Source organism: Protomyces lactucae-debilis (assembly GCF_002105105.1).
Source record: "Protomyces lactucae-debilis strain 12-1054 chromosome Unknown BCR37scaffold_10, whole genome shotgun sequence".
NCBI classification, from domain to species: domain Eukaryota; kingdom Fungi; phylum Ascomycota; class Taphrinomycetes; order Taphrinales; family Protomycetaceae; genus Protomyces; species Protomyces lactucae-debilis.
Window position 1 is genome coordinate 66654 of NW_024468002.1, and position 25889 is coordinate 92542.

The 25889-nt window shown below is 51.2% G+C and overlaps 14 protein-coding genes and 1 non-coding gene across 15 annotated transcripts; 11 read left to right on the forward strand and 4 right to left on the reverse strand.

Moving 5' to 3' along the window:
* Nucleotides 1-22: 22 nt before the first annotated feature.
* On the reverse strand, nucleotides 23-1339 carry BCR37DRAFT_392951 (uncharacterized protein; the record flags this gene model as incomplete). The annotated part of the gene is made up of 2 exons (XM_040871229.1): nucleotides 23-706; nucleotides 746-1339. 2 exons carry the CDS (start codon nucleotides 1337-1339, stop codon nucleotides 23-25), a joined length of 1278 nt encoding a protein of 425 aa, XP_040725032.1.
* A 337-nt stretch (nucleotides 1340-1676) lies between these two features.
* On the forward strand, nucleotides 1677-5700 carry BCR37DRAFT_22697 (uncharacterized protein). Its single transcript, XM_040866479.1, has 4 exons — nucleotides 1677-2222; nucleotides 2272-2327; nucleotides 2372-3728; nucleotides 3774-5700. The coding sequence occupies exons 1-4, from the start codon at nucleotides 2051-2053 to the stop codon at nucleotides 5501-5503; spliced, it is 3315 nt and encodes a 1104-aa protein (XP_040725033.1). The 5' UTR covers nucleotides 1677-2050; the 3' UTR covers nucleotides 5504-5700.
* Nucleotides 5701-5715: 15 nt separating this feature from the next.
* On the forward strand, nucleotides 5716-7004 carry BCR37DRAFT_379796 (uncharacterized protein). The gene is made up of 2 exons (XM_040869345.1): nucleotides 5716-5926; nucleotides 5962-7004. The coding sequence occupies exons 1-2, from the start codon at nucleotides 5744-5746 to the stop codon at nucleotides 6943-6945; spliced, it is 1167 nt and encodes a 388-aa protein (XP_040725034.1). The 5' UTR covers nucleotides 5716-5743; the 3' UTR covers nucleotides 6946-7004.
* On the reverse strand, nucleotides 6982-8019 carry BCR37DRAFT_398707 (uncharacterized protein; the record flags this gene model as incomplete). Its single annotated transcript, XM_040871761.1, has 4 exons — nucleotides 6982-7555; nucleotides 7591-7752; nucleotides 7792-7926; nucleotides 7973-8019. 4 exons carry the CDS (start codon nucleotides 8017-8019, stop codon nucleotides 6982-6984), a joined length of 918 nt encoding a protein of 305 aa, XP_040725035.1.
* Nucleotides 8020-8675: 656 nt separating this feature from the next.
* Nucleotides 8676-9395, forward strand: BCR37DRAFT_387403 (DNA-directed RNA polymerase II subunit RPB7; the record flags this gene model as incomplete). Its single annotated transcript, XM_040870530.1, has 5 exons — nucleotides 8676-8924; nucleotides 8970-9059; nucleotides 9114-9245; nucleotides 9304-9334; nucleotides 9382-9395. 5 exons carry the CDS (start codon nucleotides 8676-8678, stop codon nucleotides 9393-9395), a joined length of 516 nt encoding a protein of 171 aa, XP_040725036.1.
* A 200-nt stretch (nucleotides 9396-9595) lies between these two features.
* BCR37DRAFT_379799 (urease accessory protein UreD) lies at nucleotides 9596-11129 on the forward strand. The gene is made up of 2 exons (XM_040869346.1): nucleotides 9596-10766; nucleotides 10810-11129. The coding sequence occupies exon 1, from the start codon at nucleotides 9849-9851 to the stop codon at nucleotides 10632-10634; it is 786 nt and encodes a 261-aa protein (XP_040725037.1). The 5' UTR covers nucleotides 9596-9848; the 3' UTR covers nucleotides 10635-10766; nucleotides 10810-11129.
* BCR37DRAFT_387405 (ribosomal protein L36e) lies at nucleotides 10751-11108 on the reverse strand (the record flags this gene model as incomplete). Its single annotated transcript, XM_040870531.1, has 2 exons — nucleotides 10751-10766; nucleotides 10810-11108. 2 exons carry the CDS (start codon nucleotides 11106-11108, stop codon nucleotides 10751-10753), a joined length of 315 nt encoding a protein of 104 aa, XP_040725038.1.
* A 159-nt stretch (nucleotides 11130-11288) lies between the features above and the next one.
* Nucleotides 11289-12127, forward strand: BCR37DRAFT_23498 (uncharacterized protein). Its single transcript, XM_040866523.1, has one exon. It carries the CDS (start codon nucleotides 11340-11342, stop codon nucleotides 12117-12119), a length of 780 nt encoding a protein of 259 aa, XP_040725039.1. The 5' UTR covers nucleotides 11289-11339; the 3' UTR covers nucleotides 12120-12127.
* Nucleotides 12128-15392: 3265 nt separating this feature from the next.
* On the reverse strand, nucleotides 15393-18309 carry BCR37DRAFT_379801 (dipeptidyl peptidase IV N-terminal region-domain-containing protein). The gene has a single exon (XM_040869347.1). The coding sequence runs from the start codon at nucleotides 17969-17971 to the stop codon at nucleotides 15431-15433; it is 2541 nt and encodes an 846-aa protein (XP_040725040.1). The 5' UTR covers nucleotides 17972-18309; the 3' UTR covers nucleotides 15393-15430.
* Nucleotides 18310-18481: 172 nt separating this feature from the next.
* On the forward strand, nucleotides 18482-21526 carry BCR37DRAFT_347606 (armadillo-type protein; the record flags this gene model as incomplete). Its single annotated transcript, XM_040867779.1, has 1 exon — nucleotides 18482-21526. One exon carries the CDS (start codon nucleotides 18482-18484, stop codon nucleotides 21524-21526), a length of 3045 nt encoding a protein of 1014 aa, XP_040725041.1.
* A 496-nt stretch (nucleotides 21527-22022) lies between these two features.
* BCR37DRAFT_t25 lies at nucleotides 22023-22094 on the forward strand. Its single transcript has one exon. It is a non-coding gene; the product is annotated as a tRNA-Glu (tRNA).
* Nucleotides 22095-22288: 194 nt separating this feature from the next.
* On the forward strand, nucleotides 22289-22558 carry BCR37DRAFT_379804 (uncharacterized protein). The gene has a single exon (XM_040869348.1). The coding sequence runs from the start codon at nucleotides 22297-22299 to the stop codon at nucleotides 22462-22464; it is 168 nt and encodes a 55-aa protein (XP_040725042.1). The 5' UTR covers nucleotides 22289-22296; the 3' UTR covers nucleotides 22465-22558.
* Nucleotides 22559-22698: 140 nt separating this feature from the next.
* Nucleotides 22699-24587, forward strand: BCR37DRAFT_379805 (uncharacterized protein). The gene is made up of 2 exons (XM_040869349.1): nucleotides 22699-23538; nucleotides 24178-24587. The coding sequence occupies exons 1-2, from the start codon at nucleotides 22942-22944 to the stop codon at nucleotides 24190-24192; spliced, it is 612 nt and encodes a 203-aa protein (XP_040725043.1). The 5' UTR covers nucleotides 22699-22941; the 3' UTR covers nucleotides 24193-24587.
* BCR37DRAFT_379808 (uncharacterized protein) lies at nucleotides 24170-24579 on the forward strand. Its single transcript, XM_040869350.1, has one exon. It carries the CDS (start codon nucleotides 24322-24324, stop codon nucleotides 24484-24486), a length of 165 nt encoding a protein of 54 aa, XP_040725044.1. The 5' UTR covers nucleotides 24170-24321; the 3' UTR covers nucleotides 24487-24579.
* Nucleotides 24588-24647: 60 nt separating the features above from the next.
* BCR37DRAFT_379809 (N-terminal glutamine amidase-domain-containing protein) lies at nucleotides 24648-25887 on the forward strand. Its single transcript, XM_040869351.1, has one exon. It carries the CDS (start codon nucleotides 24811-24813, stop codon nucleotides 25411-25413), a length of 603 nt encoding a protein of 200 aa, XP_040725045.1. The 5' UTR covers nucleotides 24648-24810; the 3' UTR covers nucleotides 25414-25887.
* Nucleotides 25888-25889: the final 2 nt, after the last annotated feature.

Below are 25889 nucleotides of genomic sequence, written 5' to 3' on the forward strand. Positions count from 1 at the left end.
AATCATGCATACGGAGGGAGCATTAGCCACGTCGAAAGGGTCTCCAGAAAGCGACCGGCGCCTCTGACTGTGCCGTTTGCGGATAGAAATCGCTCTGTGTAAGGTGTTCCTCCTCTTCGCAGTCATACTCGAGATCGGAGCACTGCCGTCCATGAGCAGTCGACGCTCTATACGATTCGTTTGGGTAGGCTCGCATTGCATGGATGGCATAGCCAGGATCGTACTCTACCACGGTAGCGTGCGAGTGCTGCACTGGCTTTGGCGTGGGTAAGCGGCGATGCGTAAAGATATTTGGCAGGACAGGTGACGGTGGTGTCCTGATTCTAAGTGGATATCTCGGTAGAGCTCTTTCGTCTCTTGCGTCGATACCAGGTGGCTCTGAGGAAACCATGACGGCAGATCTGCTTTGCCTCTCTACGCTTGGGCGATGGACTGCTGACTGCAGCAAGGTAGGAGGTGGATGCGTCAATCTCGTTGAACCGACCGCCGGCACAGAGGCAAGGAATGGCAACGCGCTCGGTTCACGTATCGAGGGTGATTTCGACCAAGTAATAGGCGTTGCTGAACGTGAAGTTGGTGCATTCTCCTGTACTGGCAACGTTGCATCATCTGTTCGTCTCGCAAAAGTCTGCATGCTTGGAAATGTCAAATCTGGAACACCGCCTGCTTTAGCGTGTTTTGACATGCTTGAATACTTTTGCGGCAGCTACACATCAGCGTTTGCTGGTTTGTAGGCAACACTTACCGTGACACGCCGACTTGTATTGACGAATCTCGATGGTTGTGATGCACCAGGTAATGTTGATTTCTTTGCCAAAATAGTCGCTGGTTTAGGGCGTCGTGTGCGGGTTCCTTTCGGTGGCGGTGTCTTGGGAAGGATACGACCATCTGCATCTCTCTTGCGTGGTTTTGCGCGCGGTCGACGTTGATAGGGCTGTGGTGTGCTGATGTGCTGTATCGAGTCGATTGTATGTTGTGTTGCGCAAGCATCTGGGACGAGCTGGCAGTGTGCGAGGGCGTAGTATGGTTGAAGAAGAGAACCGTCCTCTGAAGGAGGTTTGCGCTTGCCAGGCTCGTCAGGCGGACTGAGTGTCGCTGAGTGTGCTGGTGATGGTCTATGCTCTAGCACTTCTTGCGGCTGTTTGGGTGAGCAAGACATGGCTTGTGTTGCTGCCGCTTCAGCTTGCTGGCGCTGTGAGGCTGTCGGTGATGAGAAGTGTAGTGAGTCTAGGCTTGCGCTTGGACTGGACGGCCTCATCTGCGCAACAAAGGCTTCGACGCGTTCTTTTGTGGTTGAGTTTGGAGAGCGTAAGCCTTGGATATGGCGCTCTGTGAGCATTATATCAGTAGCTGTTATGGATGGCTTGGCCTTGTCAGTTGTACAAGGAGTCGGGTCTTGATGAGAGGTTGTGAGCGATGACAACTGGCCTTGTTGAATGTAGCGTGTAGAGTTGAGCAATAGCAATAATAGCAGCGATAGATAACTAGGCAGTAGGCAGTAGTGTGCTTCAGTAGTATGCTCCAGTTGTAGCTTTGGGTGTAGCAGCACATTTCCCCTGACCCAAAACACGTGTAGAGAAAGGGAAAGGCAGACAGGCAGGCAGAGACAGGTAGAGAGGAAGTGAGAGCAAGGGAGAGCAAGGGAAAGAGGGAAGGGAATTTGGAGTTTGAGAGGAGGCAGACAGAGATCAATACACACAGGCCGCAACACCATCGGGCACTGCACACAATCCTGCAGACGGGCAAGCACAGCACCCGCATCTCTAGGTGAACTAGACGCTCGGCACATCCCAGCTGCACAGACAAACAATATTCACAACAGCGACAAAGGGCCCCCGCTGAACTGCTGGTCGCGACACACACAACCACGTTCAACCACTGCATACAGGAGCCGCGGCCACGCTCTCACTCCGGCACTCAGAGATAGCCTGCTCTTGACTCGTCCTCCCCTACACGCGAGGCCGGGGGTTGCGCTCGATTTTAGGTAATTTGACGCACCCTCACACACAATACACAAGACCCCTCTACCTCTCCTCGTCGCGCGCCATCTATGGCAGAGAAGCCTAGACAAGAGCTTCATGAAGCCGTTGCTGGCTTCACCCTTGGCACAACAAACGAAGCACAACACCATGTCGGGTCTCAAGCGAGACAAAGCAATGATGCAGGAGATCGCGCGGATCGCAGCAGACAACTCTGTAGTCATTGTGGCTTACAGATGACAGGTATGTTCTTATGCTACCTATAAGCAAAGGAACGCGCTAATAGACTTAGGCCAGTTTGTACGGGCGCTGGGCGGCATCTACCACCTCGACTGCTTCAGATGCGGCGTATGCAAGCTCTATGCAACATTCAAGCTTGCTAACAATTTCAGGACTGTCAAACGACCGTGGCCGCCAAGTTCTTCCCGCTCGATGACCCGGATCGGCCAGGCCACCAAAGACCCCTCTGCGAAACCGACTATTTTCGTCGTCTCAATCTGCTCTGTCATACATGCAAAGGTGCACTCCGTGGTTCCTACATCACGGCCCTCGACAAGAAATTCCATCTCGAACACTTTACGTGTAGCATCTGTCCCACAGTCTTTGGCGCGCAAGATTCATACTATGAGCATGAAGGGAATGTCTTGTGCCATTACCATTTTTCCCTCAAATTTGCACAAAAATGTTATGGCTGTCAGACGTCCATCCTCAAGCAATTTGTGGAAATTCAACGGCATGGTGTGGATCAGCATTGGCATCCAGAATGCTATATGATTCAAAAGTTTTGGAATGTCAAGCTCGCTTCGAGATCAGAGGAAGAACGTCTCACAAAGGAGTTTGCCCAACTACCAGCGGAAGAAGCAAAACAACGGGAAGCACAGATGGAGGAAAAAGTCAATCAAATCTGGAATGTCTTGTCGGGTTTTGAAGAATCGAGTGCCGCGTGCATTAGCGATATGCTCTTGAATGTATCGAATGGCGCGTACATCGACGGTGTACTCGTTGCCGTCAAATTCATCGCACACGTCGAAGTCTTGTTCTCTGCACTCGATCATCTCGAAGCAGCCCTCGTTCAAAGCAGTGGCAAGGGCTTGCCATACAGTCGAGAAGCGAAAATGCTCTGTAAAAAAGTGATTGCCTTCTTTACGCTCCTTGCAAAAACGCAAGAAGTCGGGGTTCGCAAATTGGGCATCACGCAAGAACTCTTGTCCCTTGTAACCGGTCTCGCGCACTACCTCAAACTCCTCATTCGCATTTCCCTGACTGGCTCACTCAAACTGGAACGAGATCGCGGAGACACCAAAGCCGTTGGCACGTACCTCACAAAACTCGACAGTCTCAGCCGTGAAGCAGTGGCACACTCCCTTCCATCCCCGTATTTGCCAGAAAATGGCGTTGCAGCGAATACCGACCAACAACGCCACACGAGAGAGCAATTTGATGAATGCTGTTTTGCTTGTCGACAAGCCATCGATGAAGCATGCGTCAAAACAGGTCCATTACGATTCCATCTCGCTTGTATGCGTTGCGCATATTGTCATCGTGATTTACAGCGTGAATGGTCGGATGCGCAATTTAATCGGCAGCAAGGACATGTCACCTGTGCGGCGTGTGCGAGTGCTCGACCTGGTTCACGGGAAAGCTTCGTGTATGTGAGTCGTTTATCTCAGTACATTTTTTTGCTGCATGCCGCATTATCGAGACTCTATGGAACGCTCAAGACGGGTCACTCTTTACCACATACATCAGGTTTGTTACAATTTGTTGGACAAGGACATGCTAACCGTGCAGAAGATCCAAATCTCAAGGAATACGACTCGTCGAGTGGTCATGGCGCTGATCTACCTGCACCGGGCAAGCTGCAACCTGAAGGCCGTTCAAAATCATTCGATGCAGAGGATACCCATGCAGATGGATCTGCGTCGTATGCAACCACATTGAACGATATCAGAAGATTACGATCAACGCACATGAAACGACCGCAGTCAACCCAACCACCCAAAGCAAGACAATTACACCATGGCGACGAGCGTGGACCATCAGACATGAATTCAAGTCCTGCGGAGTTGATCGATGACCAGACTAGCAATGGTCAAGTAGGTGGAATGCCAAAAGAACGCAGCATTACATTTGACGATCTCAGCAAACTCGTTCAAACTGAACAACAAAAGCAAAAAAGACCCATCTCCTTTCTGCGCAAGCCAAAAGGAAAACCAGGCTCACCCCTCAAGAAGAGCTCGAGTGAACAACTGCGGCACGAAGGTGACTTGTCGGGTCCTGACAATCTACGCAAGAAATTGTCGAGTCAGAATGAATCGATGCTGTCGCTTGGTATGCGCACAAAGACGTATTTTTCAGAGTTGTCTGCCCTTGAAGCCTTCATTGTACGGCATATCGCCGTCTTGTCGCTCGAACCGCTTGTTCGAGATTACTACAATATGGAGGAGCTTCTTGATCTCATTGAAACGCGCAAAGGTGGATTCTGGGGCAAGTTTGGTAAAGCCTTCAAGCCACCCAAGGATGAAAAGAAGACCAAAAAGAAGGGTACCTTTGAGATTCCTCTAGAAATGCTGGTTGAGCGGAATGCTGTTGAAAGCACACTGGGAAATGGTCCTGGTCAGTTGCGCATCCCGGATGTTGTGGATGACTTGATCATGGCAATGAAAGGTATGGACATGTCTATTGAGGGTGTCTTTCGCAAGAACGGCAACATTCGGCGCCTCAAGGATCTCAGTGAAGCTATTGACAAGGGCAGCAATAGCGTCAACTTTGCTGAAGAGACACCCGTTCAGCTTGCGGCTCTGCTCAAAAAGTTTTTGCGAGACTTGCCAGATCCACTCATGACATTCAAGCTGCACAAGCTGTTTGTCCTGTCTCAACGGCATGAGAGTGAGGAAGTCAGGTATCGTATCATGCATCTGACATGTTGCCTGCTGCCAAAGGCACATCGAGATACGTTGGAAGTGGTGCTCTCCTTCCTTGCGTGGGTCGCGCAATTTGCTCATGTTGATGAAGAGTCTGGCAGCAAGATGGATGAGCACAACCTCGCCACCGTTGTTGCTCCCAATATCTTGTATTCACGCATCACCAATGGCAAAGCAAACAACATGGATGATTCATTTGCTGCGATCGAGGCCGTGTATGCCATGATCAAGTACAGCGAGGAGTTTTCCGTCGTGCCGGACGACTTGATGACCATCTTGGCAGACACAAGCTTGTTTTCCGGTTCGGCAGACTTGACAACAAAGGACATTCTCAAGCGATGTGAGGAAAAGCTGGCGACGCGTACAGCAGTATCGAGTCATACAGTCGAGGCCATTACTCGGCGTCCACAAGATTCACAGGGGACCGCAAGCAGCAATGCTTCCTCTGCAACGAGACCGGCATTGCGTGTTGAAAGTGACTCGGTGCAGCTTGAAGCAGCAACAGCGGAACGATCTGCTCGGCAACATGGGAACTGGTCGCAACCTGTCACACCTGTGACTACCCATTCGTCTCCCCGCAAAGCAGCCCGGCTTGAATAAGGCCTTGTAGCAGAGCGGTTATTGAAAAAGGTTGGTGCATTGCATTTAATGAAAGAGCCTGTACACTCTTGTCTTACATTTGAGGAGCGTCATCTCATGTCTTGTAGGTCTTGGTCTAGTCATCGCAATCTAATACGTGTCCCTTCTGCGATGTGACTGTCTCTTTTCTTGTCGCAGATTGAGTTTCGACGCGCCGACTTTGAGCAACCAACCATCAACACGCCAACGACATCTGTACACATGACGGCCTCTGTGTTCTCGCTAGAGGGCAAAGGCATCAAGTTCAATACGGCATCTGACATCGAGCCCTTTCTCAAAGACCTCCAGGATGATGTGACAGAAATCCGCCTTTCGGGAAATACATTTGGCGTAGAAGCCTCTGAAGCGCTTGCTGCCGTGCTCAAGGATAAGCGGAAGCTCGAGGTATGTCTGCTAATAAGCTACGCATCTAATAACAGAATGCACAAATGGCCGACATCTTTACTGGTCGTCTACGCGAAGAGATTCCTGCTGCCTTGACACATCTCCTCGGTGCTCTCTTGCAATGTCCAGACCTGCACACCGTCAACTTGTGTGACAATGCATTCGGACCCACTGCTGCAACGCCACTCGAAGACTTCTTCACAAAGCACAAGCCCTTGAAGCATCTGTACTTGCAAAATAATGGAATGGGACCTGAAGCAGGCGCTCGTATGGCTCGCGCATTGGCCGCCAACACGGACGCAAAACTCGAGACACTCATCTGTGGTCGTAATCGTCTCGAGAATGGCAGTTGCAGTAGCTGGGTGGCATGCTTTACACAGCACGCAGAGACTCTCAAAACGGTCAAGATGCCACAAAATGGCATTCGGCCAGAAGGGATTGAAGGACTCATGCGGGATGGATTGAGTCGTTGTACCGTACTTGAGTGTTTGGACATGCAGGATAATACTTTTACACAGCGTGGTTCTGCAGCGCTGGCTGCTGCATTGCCAAAATGGCCGAGTCTCCGAGAGCTGGCTGTGGGTGACTGCTTGCTTTCTGCGCGAGGCGGCATCAATGTCTTTGAAGCACTCGCCAAGGGTGAAAATGCAAAAGTAGAGACACTCCGGTTGCAGTACAATGAGATTGATGCAAAAGGCTTGGAGGCACTGGTGCTGGCTGCGAAGCAAGGTTTGCCCGTCGTGGCGCTCGTGGAGCTTAATGGCAACAAGTTTGCTGAAGAGGATGGAAGCATTGAACAGCTGCAAGCTCTTTTCGAAGAACGTGGCGTGGGTGAGCTTGACGAGCTCGATGATCTGGAAGAGGACAGCGATGAGGAGGATGAAGCCGCAGACGTGGACGAAGAGGAAGATGATGAGGCTGCTTCAGACAAGGACGCCAAGCCAGTCTCAGCGTTGGATGATGCTATCGAGCGCAACCTGGCAGCAGCACTCAACGCAACGTCTTTGACATCATCATAGCATGGATGTACAGGAATCCATCTATAGGTTCAGGGCCTACATATCGAATGCCTTATATGTCTTTCGTGCTCCTTCAAAGTCTTGTGCAAACGCCTCGAGCACCTGGTCCTTTTCTACCCACCTCTTTTCGAGCCATCCAGCGACTGCTGCCTCGTCCTGTGGCAGATCCTGCAGATTGAATCGCCGGACATGGACATGGAACTTGTAGTGCTTGTTGAGGTCGGAGATGCCATGGACCTCGACAGGGGTCGGGGCAGCATGTAGCTTCCCGTCCTTACTCCAGACAAGAGTCAGATCATACACCACCTTGATGTGAGATGTTCGAAATTGCTCAACCGTTGCATAGAATCCACGAACGCGAGGGTACAAGACATGCTTCAAGATGGGCTTATTGCGACTTTCGCAAAACTCTTGCGAGGCTTTACACTTCTTGGGCGTAAAGCGAGTACCTTCGACGTAGGTAATGAGCCACATGGGAAGTCGTAGCTTACGGATTGGCCCAAAAACATTGAGAAGTTCTTTCTGGTCGGTGATCCAGTTGCGAGACACGAGAACCATGTCACACAGGTAAATGGCCCAGCCGAGGATGGGAATGTACTTGAGCTCATCCCTTTTGTCAGTTTTGTATATGCAATAGGGTCTTACTTGGCAAAGTATCGGCATCGGCCTTGCATCTTTTTACTGCTAGCAACAGAGTGAATGAGCTGAAAGTCTGAATAAGATGTGTGGTTTGCAATGACTATTGCGTTCTCTCCTTCTGGCAATGCATCACCAGAAAATGTGATGCGTGCTTTATGTGGACCAGTGCTAGAGAGTCAGAATGAGAGAACTCTAGAGGTGACATACAATAGCCATTGAAAGTAGCGCCAGAGGTTGCCTGCGATGAATGAGTTGATATCATAGCAGCTACGACGGCTGAATGGACGAATGATGGCTGAGCAGGTCAGGCCAACGACGGCCCCTGTCGTAGCAATGGCAGAACTGAATCAAGTCAGTCACATAGCAATGTATTTGAGAGCAAGAGTACCTCGTCAGCCATGCTAGAGCTCTGAGAGAAAAGAGGGCCGGGTCCATTTCTAGCTAGAAGATGGATGACAGCCAGATGGCAGCAGCAAGTGAAGAGAAAGTAGCGCTACCAGCAGATGAGTGTGTTGGTGCACGCGTGGGTGGAGCAGCAGCAAGCAGAGAAGCGCACAAGCAAAAACGCAACCACGCACATCGCCCGCCCATCAACACAACCGCACCTGCACGGCGTCTCTCATCCGCTGAGCTTGCCCGTCATCGAAAGGGATCATCGACAACAAGAGGAAAAGTCTCGAGCACTTTTTCCCTTGGTTTCCCTCTGGGTTTCACCTCCCCGGGCCTGCACAGCACCGAAAACAAAAACGCGACATCCTTCATCTGCAAGGCCTCTTTTACTAGAGGTTCTCCAGTGCCAGGTCGTGCTCGGTCTCATCAAAGTCCCTCAAATCTCCAGCTTTGAGTAGTCTTGGCTGTGCCTACTTTATCGCCTGCTTGTGTGTCGATACATCGACTCGGCGACAGACCCGCCTCTTTTTGGCTCATCCCACAGCAGTCCTTAGCTTACTGCCTCCTCTCGCTCGTGTCTATCACAGCTCAAAAGTTCCCTCTGCTTCATCGCCCCTCGCATCGCTCTTCCTTTTCGCTTTTATCGCTTTTCGCTCTTCTTGCTGCTTGCATTTTTAAAAACACCAATACACAAGCTCTCCATGTTTTACCTACTCGAGCTCACACACACCATCAAGCTTCATCCGTCCTTCTTTGGACCCAATATCCGGAATTTCATTCGGTCAAAACTGCTGGCAGATGTTGAAGGCACCTGCGATGGTCAATACGGCTACATCATTTGTGTCCTCAATTCAGATTCGCTTGATATACCGCCTGGTAAGATTATTCAAGGTCAAGGCGTAGCGGAATTCAGAGTTGCCTACCAAGCAATTGTTTGGAAGCCATTCAAGGTATGTTTGCAGCTCTATTGAGAATTTCAGACTTACACAAATCAGGGAGAAGTCGTGGATGCTATTGTCTCGGTTGTCAATAAGATGGGTTTCTTTGCTGATGCAGGACCACTGTCTGTATTTGTCTCGACTCATGTACGGCTCTGCATTCCTTGCGCAAGACCCGAATCGTATGGCTGACACGTCTAGCTTCTTCCGTCAGAACTCAAGTTTGAACCTACAGCGAATCCACCAAACTACTCTGGCGATGACATGCAAGTTGAACGCGGCTCAAAAGTCCGGCTAAAGCTCGTTGGAACGCGTGTTGATGCAACAGAGATTGTATGCTTCCTTTTCCATTTTTGTGATTTTTTGCAAGTTTGCTTACACAGTTGTACAGTTCGCAATCGGTACCATGAAGGAAGACTATTGTATGTCGCTTCATGTGCTCTTCTTGCACATTGCTAACATGATCCAGTGGGGGCGCTGTAATATTCTTGAGGCCACCAAAAAATAGTCTTGGAGGTACCTTGCTCTGGTTTGAGCTGGTGCGATGCCTTCTCTTGGATGCACACACTATTATGTCTTTAGGATGTCGTCTGATTGCACCGTGTAGCGCAATAGATACAAAGACCATAGAAAAGAATCTTGGCACAAGTCCTGAATCGAGTCAATCTCAAAACTCATCTTATCTCTGACCATTCCATGCACTCTACATCTAAAAGACGTGTTGCTAGCTCATGACTTCTGACGTGTCCGCTAGCCCTATTGCTGAACAAGTCGGTCAAGGCCACTTGACACTGTGTAAGCTACATGGCACCCTCCACCTCTCACAGCTCGCTTTTACCTATGTAAGCTCTCGTCAACACACACAAAGTAAACTAAGACCTCCAGCCATTAAAACTCATTGCACCGAAACCATCACAAGGATGTCAACCTATTTACATGCTCTCTTATGGTGGTGGGCTGGTCGGCGGTGATTGTATTGCACTGGACGCTACGATAGGAGAAGGTGCCACTTTGGCGCTCCTGACACAAGGTTCTACAAAAGTCTTCAAGGTCCGTCCACACGGCCAATTGAGTTCAAGTGTCCCTAGCAAGCACGAGAGAAGAGAGACGCGTCAGATACTGGATGTACGGATTGCACATGCAGCGACTGTAGTCCTGCTACCTGATCCAGTACAGCCTTTTACAGATGCAAAGTACAATCAAGAACAACGTTTCCATCTAGCAGACACGACAAGCTCTTGTATTGTGCTAGATTGGATCTTGGGTGGGCGTGTTGCAAATGGCGAGATTTGGGCATTCGAACGTTACAAGAGCATCAATCACATCTTCCTCGCTGGTGACTCTCAAGACAGACTACTCCTGCGAGACGCACAGCTTTTGGAACGACAGTCTGGTATGGCACGACAATTTGGTCGACGACACTGTCTTGCGACGTTGTTGCTGGCTGGACCAGAAACACAAAAGGCAAGCACACTACTCCTGGCAAAATTCAAGGGAGAAGAACGGATCATGGGATTTCGATCAACCGCAGCCTCTGCCGCTGCACAGGAACAAGAGGAGAGCTTGATTTGGACGGTGACACAACATCGTGGCGTTACAGTGTTGAAGTGTGTCGGCGGACACGGAAGTAGTGAGCAAGTCAAAGGGTTTCTGAGTGACATTGTAAATCAAGTTGGTTGGCGGCATCGATTCGGACGTGATGCATTCAGGGCATTGGAATAGAAGCATAAGCATAGATATGTTGTGGATATGCATGTTTTTGAATGAGGTATGAGACTGAGCAAGTCGAAGCAACGCTCGTGCCTCGAGAGGGTCGTGAAAGCGAGAAGAGCAGCTGTTTAGTGTCCTGCACGCCTGAGATGTTAGCTTTTTGCAGAATGTAGAGCACAAGACGTACCTGGACTCTGCAATGTAGTTGGTCAACTCCTCAATCTTGCGCTGTGAACGACCGTGTGTGCCGAGTCTCTTCTTTGCAAGCTTTCGTGCACGCTTGTCCTTGCTGTTACGGAGCAACTCAATGACGCGACGCTCATACGGAGCGAGACCTGCGACTTCGCGGATCAAGTCACGCACAAAGGCCGTACGCTTGGCAAGCGCTCCCTTTCTGCGGGATGGCTTGACTGGGGCGGTGAAGGGAGTGACGATGTGTCCCTTGTTGGCACCGACGGGGAGTCCTGACTTTGCGACAGGAGCCATTGCTGATGTGTGAATGCTTCTTGCTCTTGTGCTTGTCGCTGCCTGTCTCTGTCTCTGTTCCTTCTCTGTCTGGTCATGCACGTGACTGGATTTATTTCTTGTTTTGCCTGTGACTGCTTATTGCGTGCTGCCCATCTGATCGGCTGCTCCCGGTCCAGAACTACCCCAGACTACAGACTACATACACTACTAGCTATACTGTCTATAGCTTATACTGTCTATAGCTAGCACATGCCCTCTCTATCTCCAGAGCTCAAATCTGCTATTGCAAAACAATCCATCCAGCTGCCACGCGGATTCAATAAACAGCAATCGCAGTCAGAAACATTCGCCAGCATCCACGCTGCAAAACGCAGGCTCCAATGCCATCGCGCCCATGACTGGCCTTTTATTCTTGCTGCGTGCTATACAGGCTTTAATTTTCCCCAAGGCATACAGTGTCTGTGGCAGTCTATCCTGCAAGATCCCCACATTCCAGCCTCACAGCATGCACATATCGGTGCAGCCATGAGGGAAGCTGTACTGAAATGTATCCCGTTCTTGGGTATACCACGCGTCTTGCTCTGTCTTGCACCCCTTCAAGCAGCTCAAGGAAAAGTCCTACAACCAGACATTGAAAAGATTCTGCTGCCACTTCGGCCAACACCAAAGGACACCACCTCCTCACAACAAATGGAAGCAGGCTCAGGTCTTTGGGATGATATCTACGCACCCAAACAACTCGCCACAAAGCTACGTGGTAAGATTGCTACGTTCCATCCAAACCTCGCAAACCTCATTATCCAAGGCAGCTATGGCGCTGCCCTCTCCCCAACTCTGTTGATTGGACGAGAACTCACCTCTGCTATTGCAGTTGCCGGTCTACGATGCGAAGAAGATGTTATGATGCAACTGACTTCACACGTCATGGGTCTCCTCAAAGGTGGTGGCGATGAAGCCTACGCCCTGGCCATCATGGATGTCGTCGATGGGTTGAGACAAGGCACCCTCATAGATAAAACTAGACTATGATCCCACAACAACAAATCTAAAACCCAAACGGATTCGATGCGCTTGCTGCATTGAGATTTGCTCGTCGCGGCCCTGTACTTGGACCAGCGGATGCACTCCTTCCAAATACACCACCAGTATTTTGCCCACCCTGCGCTTGTGCTTGAGCCATCATTTCCTGCATCTTAATCATACCAGCACTCATTTGTGGTTGCGGTTGCTGCATCATCATTGGTGGTTGCTGCATAACCCCTGCAAATCCATTAAACCCACCAAACGGCTGTTGCTGCTGCGGCATGAAACCAGTCTGTTGCGGTTGCATAAATACATTTTGTTGTGGTGGCAGGTATCCAGTCTGCTGGGGTGCCATATGTCCTCCAAACGGTGGCAACGCAGATTGTCCAAATGGTTGCGCAGGATTGAATCCAGTCTGTTGCTGACCAAATGCAGTTTGCTGCGGTTGTAACGCCATCATGGGTTGTTGTTGGAATACACCCATTGGCTGTTGCTGCTGTGGAACATAACCCGTCATCATGGGTTGTACAAAGCCAGTCATTTGAGGTGCAGCACCCGTCTTGAAGGGATCCTGGTAAGGTGCAGCACTGCCAGTCTTGAAAGGATCTTGGAATGGTGCCGGTTGCATCATCGCCAGTTGCCGTTGCTGCTGTATCATCATCTGCTGTTGCTGATATCCAGTCTGGTGTGGGTATAGGGGTGGTGCTACAAACTGACTGATATCACCACCTCCAGTCTTGTGTGCAACAATCGCACTACCAAACTGCGTTTGTGGCATGAATGCAGGTACAGCAGCAGCCGTTTGTTGTGCCTTGATGCGCGCAATTTGCTGCATCAAGTCAGGTTGCTGCTGTTGAGCAATTGCTTGCGGTGGAACTGATTGAGAGCGAGCAGAGGCCGCAGTGCGTTGTGCCTCAAGCTGAGCAGGCGGCAGAGGTCCCAAGTCTATCGCTGGTGCATGCGACGGTTGCAGCGGCTGATCAAGCAGTGACAAGTCATCCATCGCTTTACTCGCACTCACTGCAGGTCGTGAAGGCTGACTCGGAGCCTGCCACGCATCATCCTCAAATCCTTGTGCATTGCTTGAGCCTTCCATCTTGAGACCACTCGCTTGTACGGTATCATTGACTTGCCCGTTCCTTTCTGGTCGACCACGCCGTGTGTTATTTTTGAGGACACCACCAGGTCCGGAGATCAGAGACGGTGAACTCGTCTCCTCGCGAGACTGTGTGCGTCCTAGCTTGGCATTCACATGTCTGCCAATTTTGAGTATATCGCCCTCCTTACATCCCATTCTGCGAAGGAGTTCTGGTTGCAAATCAGCCATATCCTCTTCAGCAAGACCCTCCTTTTCAAAGGCATTCGTATAGCGCTGACAGATGTTTGGATCACATCCAGCTGCCAGGAAAAAGTCAAACCAGTCAAAGCTAGAGACAGGTTTATTTGCGGCCGCCGCCGCAGCAGCTTCTCTGCGACGCGCCTCCTTATCTTCCTCCCGTTGTCGCGCAAGCTCCTGCGCATCCAGCTCTTTGGGTTCAGGTGCAGACAAGGAACGACCCGTCTTGTGCTCCACATACTCAATATCCTCAGCACACATCTTGGCAACCGGTACTGAAATCTTGACACCATTGACTTTGTGTAGATGAATCTTGCCGTCTGAGCATCCAAGTAGTTGCGCATCCACCTTGAATGAGCGCGATCGATCTGTCCAAGAACGCACTTTGCTCGGATCCGGCTTACTCTTGCCACCTGTATTTTGCGGCTTGAGCTCTTTGGCACGCTCACCGCCACGAGACCGACTGCGTGTTCGCTCTTGTCCACTTGTTGCACGCTGCTTGTTGGGCGCCGCCACCTCTAGGTAATCCGCAGGAATGACACCTTCATGTCGTCCAGCACGAATCTTCCACCAGTCTCGACTTGCCTTGTCGTCTAGAATCACAACACGCGCACCAGCTCTCACAGTTACTTCATCGTCGCCTTGCGCTTCAAAGTCATACATAACTGTCGCCATTTTTTCTCCAGGTCTAGGCAGATCTGCACCGTCCCCTTCATCGTCTGAGCGACGCTGTGATGCAAATCCACCTTCTCTCTCCTTGCGTGCTAAGCCAGAATTCTCTGGCAAGTCAGGGATGGGCGCTTTCAAGGCACCTGCAATCTCGCGAATACCCGGCGCACGCGCTGCACCTACCAACTCTCCAAGGCACGTACTAATCTCATCGGCTGTATCGCTTGAGCCTGCATGAAAGTCAAATGACGCACCATGTGGCGGTCCTTGCAAGTCAATAAAAACGTGCTTCTTTTCTGTTGAGTAGCGCACAATGCTTGTAATGGGCCAGGTCGTGATTGACTCTGATGCTTTGTCTGGCGCCCATGAAATCTCCATATTGCCCAAGCCCAAGGTCCCTTTCTTCTTCTTCTTTTTGCCTTCGACCTCTTGCACTGACCATGTCCTGTATGGCTTGGATGCTTGCTGAGGCTCTTCATACTGCGCCACTGCGGCTACAGGAGCCGGCCGGGGAGCCATCATAGGTTGTTCTGTTTTGGGCGGCGTTTCTGGGGCAGACGGCACGCGTGTAGGAAGGACAGGCCGTGGCGCTTGCCGCGGAGGTTCTTCATCGTCTTCGTCCGTCTCAACAAGCGTATGGTCCGTGAAATCAGGGGCTTGGCTTCTTATGGGTAGCGTCGTGGGCAGAGCCAGTAGAGAGGCAGGTCGAGCAGCTTGAGCAGGCGCGACCGGCGCAGAAGGAGCACTGCCTTCTTCCAAGTAATTGCTCGGAGCAAACCCAAAACTGCCTGCAGTGCCGACAAGATACCAATCTGCGTCATCCTTGTCGTAGATTTGTACAGCACTGCCTTCTTTGAGGGTGATCTCCTCTGTCGTTTGTCGCTCATAGTCGTACAACGCCGTCGCGGTAGAAATGGGTTGCGCCTGCTGTCAGATAAACCTACTTTAACGGAGACTCACGCGTTCCACGTAGTTGGCCGGTACTAGACCGTCGTCGCCTTCTTCTTGATCGCCTTCGGCCTTCTTCTTCACCTTCCACCAGCCATCCTCGCCTTCGTCTAGGATGTACAGCAGCTCGCCTTCTTCGATGGACAATCTGGGGTCAACTCATGTCATGTTGGTAAGTATACTTACTCTCTATCTTCCTCATTCGGATCTGGCTGCTGCGATGCATAGTCATAGAGGGCCTTGCATATGCCCAGCATCTGAGCCATTGCAATGGTGTGTTGCTCGTTGCTCGAGTGTGGTTGCGGGAGTTGCGGTCAATGACGATGAGGAAACAAGCAGGAATACGCTAAACTGCTACAGGAAACTATGCAGGCACAACCCAAGATCTATCCTCACCTGCCGGATCTCGCTTACCAAACGCACGCGTCAACCAATTCGTCAAGCGATGATAGACTTGCCGATTCGCATTGTGAAAGTAGATGCTGTGATCCGAGTCTGGAAAGACGTGCAGGTCGTAATTCTCAACACCAGCTTGATTGAGATGATCGATGAATGTCAAGGTGTTTTGGTAGTGGACATTGTCGTCGCCTGTTCCGTGCATCACGAGCAGCCGTTTCGCTTCCGAGAATGCAGTCATGTTGGTCACGGCTGTTTCTTCGTAGCCTGCTTGATTCTCCTCCAACAAACCCATGAAGCGCTCAGTATATACCGAGTCATAGAACCGCCAATCTGTCACAGGTGCTACGGCCATCCCATACTGAAAGACGCCAGACGCAGCCTCGAGTACTTTGAGCGTCAAGAAGCCGCCAAAGGACCAGCCCCAGATGGCGAATTTGTTCTTGTCTGTGTACGGCTTTGCTTGCCAAATCTTGGCGGCTTCGATTTGGTCTTTAGCCTCGTACCTGCCAAGATGACCACGGATGGGTGTTCTGAGAGAGCGGCCCTTGAAGCCAGTACCACGTCCGTCGACTGTTACAACAAGGTACTCCAAAGCTGGATCAGACACAAGGTACGCCTCCCAGCCTTGCTTGAATCGTTTGTGCACTTGCTGAGATGCTGGACCTCCATAAGGATTGAATAGCACTGGGTACTTGGTCTTGCCGGAGCCATCAAAATTTGGCGGACGCAGCTCCATGACATTCATCTCAAGACCATCGATCGTGATGGTGGAGTAGTGTTTGGTTGGCAAGTCGTACTTGGCCACCTGAGCTTTGATGGCTGAGTTCTCTTCAAGCACAATCTCAAAGGATGGGTCATTTGTGCTGAGAAACTTTTGATAGGGCACACCAGGGCCAGAGTAGGTGAGAAGATAGTAACCAGCCTTTGGTGAGAAGCTTGTTGAAAAGTACCCCTCATTTTTTGTGCTGGTGATGTCTGAAATCTCGCCAGTCACCATGGATACGCTGGACAAATGTCGCTCTGTGGAACTCTTTTTTGTAGACAAAAAGTAGACGAGGCCACGTTCGAGGTCGATGGCCTGGACACCGCCCGTAATTTCCCAGTTGCCAGAGGTCAGCATCTTGGGCTCAGCTGCATCGACTGGAGAAAAAAGCGCCAGATGCAAGTGGCCGTCGCTAATGACAATGTCAATATACCCGTCATCTGGACGGTTGTGTGCTGGATTCGCTGGAATATAATGTGTGTTGTGGGTAATCTCAAACCAGCCGCCGTCAATGCTAGAAATGTTGAGCGTCTGCGTCACTTTGGCTCCCTTGCCGGGTGTTGCAATGATGGTCTGCTGAATGACGCTGTCGCGATTGTTTTCGCGCATAAAAAGCTTTTCAGGGCCGAGCCACTTGATCTCTGTAATGAGGCGATCATTATCGGATAAGCTTCCTTCCGCAGTCACTTGCGTCGACTGTTTGCTTTCCAAGTTGTAGTGAAACAGCTTGACGATAGGATTCGCCGTGCCTGGCTTTGGGTACTTGAGCCACTCGATGTCTGGGTACTGCTGAGGCGCACCATTACCAACAAACATTTCAAGTGGATACTCCCTCACACGCTTTTCATCCGTCTTGAGGTAGGCAAATGATTTGCCATCAGGCGCCCACCAGAGAGCCACATCATTGGCAAACACTTCCTCTTCATACACCCAGTCAGCAATACCATTGAAGATGTTTTTGGAGCCGTCTGAAGTGACACGCTCCACGTCGCCCATATTGTGGCGTACATAAACGTCATTGTCCTTGACAAATGCGATGGAATGTCCTTTATGCGCCCAAGCAGCATGTGCAAGAATGGCCTCTGGGTCATCGGGAATCAGTGAAATGGTCTGCTTCTTTTCGACGTTGTGCACCCAATACTTGGCAGTGAAAGAGTGTCGCCAATTAGGTCGTACCTCTGAAGCAAGCAGCAGGTATTTCATGTCTGCAGAGATCCAATGCTTTGTCGCTGGAATCGGCGGACTGCCCTTGAGTTGATCTGCGCGAATGTCAGACGCCTTGACAAATACCTCGTTCGTGCCATTGACACTGGCTAGGCGCAAGTCTTGCTCTGATTGTATCAAAAATACACCATCTTCCCCATGCGCATCTGTCCAATCGACTTGATGCTCATGCGCAATCCATATAGGCGACTGTGCCGTATCGAGCGTCAATCGACGACTCTCTGCAATTGGATGATGTGTGTGTGAATCAAACGAGCCGCGAAAGACAAAGGAGGCAAGTGCGCCTGACCATATGACGAGTCCAATGACGCCAATGATGAGTAAATGCCGCCTCGCACACAGGTTCCACCTGCTAGGTTTGCTTCGCACAGGCACTGCTGCTTCCTCGTCCATGCGCATGAGCTCTTCCTCTTCGGGCTTCTCCACCTGCGCATCCAACGAATCCCGGCTACTCATAGTGCTAACAGATGACGGCGTCCGCTGCGGCCGTTGCACCTGCGACATGGTCTCTGAGTTCATTTTGAGGAACTCGACAGATGAGGTGATGCTCGACTCGCGCTTGTGGCCTAGATGCGTGCGCCGCTGTGGCGGACTGGTCGCTTGCTTGGTGGGTGAGCTAGAACGGTGCGGCGGCCGCGCCGGGACCCTGAATGTCGACTCTATGGCTCCTGAGGGGCGTGCGCAGTGAGATGTAGTGCCAGTTGTGGGCAATGCAGCTGCACTGATACTCCTGGGGGCTGACTAAGCAAGTATACAAGATTAAGCTATAGACGGGCGTAGACTCGCCGTTGAGACCTTCGCTTAGCCAGAGCTGCTTCCAACAGGCCTGGCCAGTATGCACTTGCTGGGGTGACTGGAGTGCAAGCTGCCGTGCTCGAAATGTGCATTCACCAAGACAACACATCAACTACGACTACATGGATGGATCAGGCAGATGCAAATCGACAGCAACCAGGTACAGGCGCTCCAAGTCAAGGCGATCCGTATGGCCACCGCAGAGCTCTCAATCATGCAGCTTGGACGGGTGAAATGACGCTCGAAGTGAGCGCATCTCTCGACAGCTCGCTCAAGAAAAATACAGCTTTCATCAAGCGTTCGCGCATGGCCCTCAATGCGGAAAATGTCCCAATCTTCGCAAAAGATGTTGTGACGCTGTCGCTTGAAAAGTACATGAGTGAGGTCGTTTCGGCGTTTGCGGAAGGACTCGCCAAGGTCAAGACGGCTGATGTGTCTGCTGCGGTAGAGACGGTCGAGCTCCTTCATCGACGCTTTTCTCGGCCATTCACCATTCAGCTTGCCTTTCAGCTTGTGCGTGGACTTGCGCCGCCACCTCAGAGCTATCTCAACAGTCTATCAGCAGAGCAGCGCGAGAAGGAAGAATCGACGCGTGTGACTCGACAGCGTACACTACTGCGTGTCGTGACGGAGCTATGGCTTGTTGGCGTATTTAGAACGATACAAGATGCCCTGGATGGTGCGAATGCAGAGCCAAGGAAGCGCAAAATGGACGAGCCGCTTCCCCTCTTTTGCCTTCGCGAGCTGCTTGCAAACGACAAGGACTTTGTCAATTTGAGCATTGTCGTTTCATTTGTCAAGGCATTTGGTCACCTCACCCAGAGCGATGTGTCTGAGGAAATCATCCTTTCACACGACACGGCGAGCATGTGCACCATTCTGCTCAAGTATTTTGAGCTGCTCAAGTCACACACACTGGCCAGACATGATCGATTGATTCGTGAAGCTGCACGCATACAAGAACACGTCATTGCACAGGGCCAGGCGTCTTCCCGACGAGAACAAGCATTGCTCGAGCAACAACGGATTCAAGAGAAGCAAGTCGCAGGTGCGCAAACGCTCGCTGAAGTTCTTCATCAAGACTTCCCAACACTGCAAACATTAGAGGAGCAATTGGCGGAAGAGGCCAGCATGATTCGCGGATTTGGCGTTGACCGGCGCGGCGACGAAGGCGACGATTATCTGGGTTTGTGGGAGGATGACGATCAGCGCCGCTTCTACCGTGAGCTGGTGGATCTGAAAGAGGTTGTGCCCGGCGACTTGCTCAACGACGACAAGGAGCCGAGGAAAGACGTTGAGCCAGAAAAGGAGGACTTTGATGACATGGACCCTATAGAAGAAGAAGAGGACGAGCCTCAACCTGCAACCATTGGAGCAAAGCTCGACACGCTACTACTCAGGCTGCCAGAGCTCAACAATCGAGAGCTCATTGATCAGGCGTGCATTGATTTCAGCTTTCTCAACACAAAAGCCTCCCGCAATCGACTCGTCAAAATGCTTCTGCAAGTCAGCAAGACGCGTACCGATATTCTCTCCTACTATGCTCGACTTGTTGCAACGCTTTCAAAACACTTGCCTTCGATCGCTCAAAAGATGGTCGAGTCTCTGCATCGCGATTTGAGGCGGTACGTCAACGGTAAGGGACTGAATAAAGACTACCCCTTGCGCGCCATCAATGCTCTTTTCCTGGCTGAACTCATCAAATTCGATCTAGTCAGCGCACCAGTCACGTTTCACTGTTTGAAGCTCCTTGTCGAAAACTTTTCCAAAACAGATATTGAAGTGCTTGCGAGTATGCTGGAGAATTGTGGACGCTACCTCTTGCGCAGCGATGCTACACACACAAGAATGGCTGCTTTTCTCGAGGTGCTGCACCGCAAAAGCAAAAATGCTTCGGGAGTGGAAAGGTCGCTCATTGACAATGCATTTTACTACGTCAATCCGCCAGAGCGTGAAGTCATCCCCGTCAAGCAGCGCGAGCCCATGGAGCGTTATATTCGACAATTAGTTTACGTTGATCTCTCCCGTCGTACCTACGAGATGGTTACCAAGCAAATTCGAAAGCTGCCATGGCAAGGCGACGGTCCTGGATGGCTGCAAAACATCTTTGTCAAAGTTTGGAAAGTCAAGTATTCGGCGATCCCATTGCTTGCCATTGTCCTCGGTGGATTGGCCAAGTACCATCCTGGCTTTACAACGCACGTCATTGATGCAGTCCTCGAAGAGATGCGTGTTGGCCTGGAGGAAAACAACTTTCGGCATCATCAAAAGCGCATTGCACTTGCCAAGTATCTTGGTGAGTTGTACAACCACCGGCTCGTTGACGGACAAGTTGTGATGGAGCAGCTGCAATTGCTGCTCACGCTCGGTCATGGTCCCCGACCGTTGCCCGTCGAATGTGCTATAGACCCACGGAATGACCACTTTCGCGTGCGGCTGGCGTGCATTCTGCTAGATACCTGCGCCTCCGCCTTTCAACGACCGCCACTCCTCGCCAAACGCAACCTGAGCCTGGCTTTACTGCAAAGCTACATCTTTTGTAAGGCACCCTTGCCGCTTGAAATTGAATTTGGTGTGCTCGATACGTTTGCTGCAGTCGACAAAAATTGGCACATGGCGGAGACGCTCGAAGAGGCGAATGCCAAGCTGGACGAGGCTGCCAAGGCTGCAGCTATGATTGTTGATGTGGAGGATTCCAGTGATGAATCCGAGACGTCACCGCAGGCCCACTTTCAGTCGGATGATGAGGAAGAGATTCAAAATCTACAGCTCGATGAGGATGACGGCGAGCAAGTTGTCTTGCTACAGAAGCGCAAAGAACAAGACGACCTTGACAAGGAGGCCGAGGCAGACTTTGCACGAGAATTTAGCAAGATGATGACAGAGTCGATTGATGCACGCAAACACGAGACGCGGCGGCCTCTCGAAGTCGCCATGCCCATGCGCCGCATCCAGCCGATGCAAGAGACGCCCACGTCGGGACAAGTGCAATTCAGTTTTCTATCGCGCAAGGGCAAGACGCGCGATTTGCAACTGCCAGCAGACAACAAGCTCGTCTTGTCTGCACAAGCGTCGAGGAAAGCAGAACTGGCGGAGCAAGCAACCATCAAGCAGCTCGTCATTTCCTATGAAGACAACTATACAGAAGATGACGAGGCAGCGGGTGTTTTGCAGACTCCCTTGCGGGCAGGGCAAAAGAGTGTGCGCGGCGCCAAGACTCATGCTAGTAGGAGGACCTCCAAGTTGGGAGACCATTTGCATCAGCTAGAATCTGTGTAGTCTATACGCATCATTGCAAGCAGATCTCTGTAGGCATCTGCGACAAGGCCGGGACGGCAGCAGACGCCCTCGGCAAGACGCGCCGCTTTAAGACACTGCAGCTCTTCGCCTGCAACTGCCCTGCGCAACTCGTTCAGCTGCATCTCTACTGTAGCATCACAGCTTCAGCGCATTGGATATGATGCAATATACTGACAAAGCCGTACTTCCATCGCTATCTCTATATGTGGTCGAGTCGCCATCGCTGTACTCGTCACAACGACCGTCACGGTGTAGTTACGGTTTCGGCCATTGCCAATCTTGTGGAAGTAGACCGTGACTTTCTCGAAAGCTCACTTGAGTACTTTCTGGCCAATTGGTAAGGTGAAGAACTTGTGAGGAATATCGGACGAGGGCGTGCAAGCCAACTGACGGTCAATTGAGAGGATTAATTTCCTGCTTAGTCAGCAATTTTGTTTTTGCCGTCATACTTTTACAGCAGGTTCGAGACAACAGATCCTCAGTAGTGTAGGGGTTATCATAAGTCGCTCTCACCGACTAGACCCGGGTTCGATTCCCGGCTGGGGAAAACGCATTTTTTTCTTTCTCTTTTATCATGGGCCTTCACTCTTCGTCTCAATTACGCTTGAAGACGAGCTCAACGAAGCACTATTTGCGTGCTTGAACTCAGATTTCTGAGTCGTATAGCTTGGCGAAGCAGAGACACGTGCTACCAGAAAAGTTCAGCTACACCTCTGTTGAGCAAGGCGCGCCCCTCTTGAAATGCCCAGATGCCCAAGTGCCGACGCAGGCTTGCTCAAAAGCCTCTTCCTCGATCGGCAGCTTGCTGTCGCGCTCTGCAGGATATGCCTTTCATGATTGAGAGCGTCCTGACTGTCATTTCGCCGACGCTGCTCCTTTCAATACTGCAGCATATCATTCATCGGCCCAGGGTTTGACCGACATGCGGGACGACATCGAGACTCAGACATCTGTTGCGCTGCGTTGTATGGTCCTTGAGGTTGTCTCACGGCTAAATGACAACTGAGACGGCCATCAGGAACCGTAGTCGCAAGGCGTGGAGAGTTGGAGCGCCTTGAGGATTTAGATTCTCTATTTTGCTTCCTGCTCAATGGACGGCATTACATCTAGTTGAGCTGAGCTCGACGTAGCTTCCTTCAAGCTAAACCTATTACACTACGGACTTCAACAAGCTGTCTTGTCCGTCTCTGTCTATCTCCCAACCACGCGCTGCTCCTAGTACACCAAAGTTCAAGACTGCAGACAAGCTTTGTTTTGAGTGCTTCGCGTCCTGCCAAACTTTGATGATACGTGTTCAGCAGACGAGACATCAACAATGGTGCTACGGACTGCAGATCTGATGAAGTTTGCAATTCCATCCTCAAGACGAAAGCGTATTTCAATCAAGGAGTCCAATGCCCTTTAGTGGTGCTGACCTTGAGAGAGGCATGGGCTCGCTTGTCAACCACTGCGCTACGCAGTATTCGGCATTTTCCTGGGACAAAGAGGAGCAGAAGCTGATGGATACTTTGCTGAGTAAGTGTGAGGATGCTGGTCTGACTTGTAGCAGGGTCTACTTTGTTCGGTCGCGAATCGGCTTCAGAGCCTTGTCGAAGATGCTGTTCTATACCCTCTCCGGGCTGCCAAGTCACCGCTCGCGCCAGACAACGATGGCGCTTCAGGCTTGCTTTGCAGCCGTCTGTTTTGCTAGTCTCGGCTGCAGGGTTGGCGACTTGTCCTTGTCAAAAGGATACTCGGGTGAAGAGTGTCTGCAATACAAGGACATCTCTGTCGTCGTCAATGCTCAGTACGGCTACCTCACCGACATCCAGAGGCACGTCTCGATCGACGTTACGCTTCGTGCTGAGAAGGGTCACAAGCGCGACTCAAGTAAACGTGTCATTCGAATCGGGCTGTTGCCTCTGACGCCTCATGTCGATTTCATCACCCACCTGCTTGTCCACGCTGCTCGACATGGTGCCATTGCGCCCGACTTGAGCGTCAACGCTGTTCTCAAGGCTGCTGCTACTGAGGCTGGAGGCAAGCTCCGTTGGATGAAGCAAGGGCCAGTCTTTGTGAATGTCAAGCACGGCTTGTTGACGGATCAGGCACTCTCGGCCAAAAATCTGTCGTTACACCTCGACCAAATTTCTAGGGATAGTGGACTGCTTGTCCGCTTCACATCGCATGAGTTTCGGCGTGGCTGTCACTTCCGTTGCAGGTACTCTGAGAGACAGCGCGAATCAGGTGCTGCATGTTATCCTGTCCAGCATAGTCTGTTGTCAGGCTCGTACTGCTGCTGCCATTCCCGTTGCGAGTATCGCTCTGCTGAATCTGGTACGCCAGGTGCCGTATGTTGTCCTGGCCAGCATACTCAATCGTGGTGCTTCGCGCTTTGTGTCCAAGCGATGCCCTTGGTGCATCGACCGGCGCAAGTCCTTGGTTTTGCAAGACCTCGGGAGGCACATGACACACATCCTGGGCCATCCCACGACGAAATCCATGCGATGTGAAGCGGACAAGCAGTCCACTATCCCTAGAAATTTGGTCGAGGTGTAACGACAGATTTTTGGCCGAGAGTGCCTGATCCGTCAACAAGCCGTGCTTGACATTCACAAAGACTGGCCCTTGCTTCATCCAACGGAGCTTGCCTCCAGCCTCGGTAGCCATTGACGCCTGTGTAAGACTGCTGACAGTAGCGCCTGATTGCGTCAGTGATACGGATAAGGGGCTTTGCTAGAAATGGTTTTTGTCGCTCATGCCAAAAGGGTGGACAAGACTGTAGATACGTTCTCATGAAACGCAAGAATTCCAGCTATTTGGTGAACATGTTGTTAGTGCTGCTGGTTTCTGCTGCCTTAACCAGCACATTGTTGACAGTTGTGCCGTGGCCAGTCATGCGACCTGAAATTAGCGATCGCGGCGTTCATACCACAGCGCTTGATGCCGTGCGAGATTGACCAAGGCTAGAGACTTCTTTTGAGCAGCCTGACTAGTACTAGAGAGGTTCGATGACTGCGCCGAGGCGCGCCTGGGCTAGTTCAGGGGTAGGATGGGTTGTGTCGTTGAGTGTTTGAAGTGCAAGCGTGGGACATTCACATACAGCAGCAGCAGCAGTAGCTTCACTGACTTGCCTACATTGAGTACACTCTCTAGCCATTAGTCTACCTAGCTAGAGTCTCTATGGCCTTCACTGCTCACATCTCCGCCGAGGCTGAGCCTCAGTAGCAACAAGTCTCAAGCCTCCTGCTCAACACTACTGGACATAACACTGAAGCTTCATAATGCCACTCGATCGCTCCCAGATGCCCTATGCTGCTTGCTACTGCGAAGAGAATATATACCACCTTGCACGTCACTTGCAGTCTGCTGACGAGCTGTACGTTGCCATCATCAGCAATGCAGACGGTCGCTTTCCACTGTGGCGCAATAGACGGCGTCTTGAACTCGGCGATCCACAAGGCCTTGTCGTTTGGGGTTACCATGTCATTCTCCTCCAACGAAACGCTTCCGCTCCTGTTGTGTACGACTTTGATAGCGATGTACCCTGGCCGTGTCCTCTGGCAGTTTATGCGAGCGAAGTACTTAAAGACGAGACGTTTCTGCAGCCAACCTTTCATCGTCTGTTTCGCATCATCTCTGCAACGGCGTATTTGCGTGACTTTCGCAGCGATCGGAGTCATATGCTCGCAGAGGACGGCGTCACTTACTTGATGCCTGTACCAACCTGGCCATGCCTTGGTGACGCTTCCAAGCCGAACAGTTTGCCGGCGCTGTATCGTATGGACCAGACGATGCTTGGCATGAATAGCCTGCATACACTCCATGGCAGGGTCACGACACAAAACGAGATGCTTGCGTTTATGCAACCTCGTGACGATTCGTAGATTTAATCTTCATGCGGTTGACAGAAATCCTTGCACCGCACATCCTGTCCCTTGTCTATCGCGCAGCCGCTGCATACCTCCTTGCCACAGCGCTCACAAACGCGTCTGCAAATGATACATACGTCCTTTTCGCATGTTGCACAGACAGTGAGCAAATCTTCCGTCTGCACGACTCGTTTCCGTAGATATTGATGACGCTTACAGACAGCGCACTTGAAATCTGAGAGCGTCTTGGGCGAGCCAACGCGTCGTGGCGCGTGCAGAGAAATGATGGGGTCTGGTTTAAGGCAAGCTGGCTTGATGCGCTTGCACAGCGGCGAAGGCGGTCTTCTTTGGTTTACATCCACACTGGCTTCTAGAGTGCGCTTCCGTATCCGCTCTGCCATGGCCTAGCTATAGACGTCAAATATAAACTGTCGGGTTCAAACTTCCAAGCTTGAAGTGTAGAACTATTGAGTCTGCGTGGGATTTCGGGT

Excerpts from the sequence above, each read along its gene's own strand:
- BCR37DRAFT_22697 (XM_040866479.1), top strand. The coding sequence starts at position 2,051 with ATGGCAGAGAAGCCTAGACAAGAGCTTCATGAAGCCGTTGCTGGCTTC. Across the intron at positions 2,223-2,271 it reads TTGTGGCTTACAGATGACAG|GCCAGTTTGTACGGGCGCTG; the intron begins GTATGTTCTTAT and ends TAATAGACTTAG. Across the intron at positions 2,328-2,371 it reads TCGACTGCTTCAGATGCGGC|GACTGTCAAACGACCGTGGC; the intron begins GTATGCAAGCTC and ends TAACAATTTCAG.
- BCR37DRAFT_379796 (XM_040869345.1), top strand. The coding sequence starts at position 5,744 with ATGACGGCCTCTGTGTTCTCGCTAGAGGGCAAAGGCATCAAGTTCAAT. Across the intron at positions 5,927-5,961 it reads AGGATAAGCGGAAGCTCGAG|AATGCACAAATGGCCGACAT; the intron begins GTATGTCTGCTA and ends ATCTAATAACAG.
- BCR37DRAFT_379799 (XM_040869346.1), top strand. The coding sequence starts at position 9,849 with ATGCTCTCTTATGGTGGTGGGCTGGTCGGCGGTGATTGTATTGCACTG.
- BCR37DRAFT_23498 (XM_040866523.1), top strand. The coding sequence starts at position 11,340 with ATGCCCTCTCTATCTCCAGAGCTCAAATCTGCTATTGCAAAACAATCC.
- BCR37DRAFT_379801 (XM_040869347.1), bottom strand. The coding sequence starts at position 17,971 with ATGAACTCAGAGACCATGTCGCAGGTGCAACGGCCGCAGCGGACGCCG.
- BCR37DRAFT_379804 (XM_040869348.1), top strand. The coding sequence starts at position 22,297 with ATGCCCAAGTGCCGACGCAGGCTTGCTCAAAAGCCTCTTCCTCGATCG.
- BCR37DRAFT_379805 (XM_040869349.1), top strand. The coding sequence starts at position 22,942 with ATGCCCTTTAGTGGTGCTGACCTTGAGAGAGGCATGGGCTCGCTTGTC.
- BCR37DRAFT_379808 (XM_040869350.1), top strand. The coding sequence starts at position 24,322 with ATGAAACGCAAGAATTCCAGCTATTTGGTGAACATGTTGTTAGTGCTG.
- BCR37DRAFT_379809 (XM_040869351.1), top strand. The coding sequence starts at position 24,811 with ATGCCACTCGATCGCTCCCAGATGCCCTATGCTGCTTGCTACTGCGAA.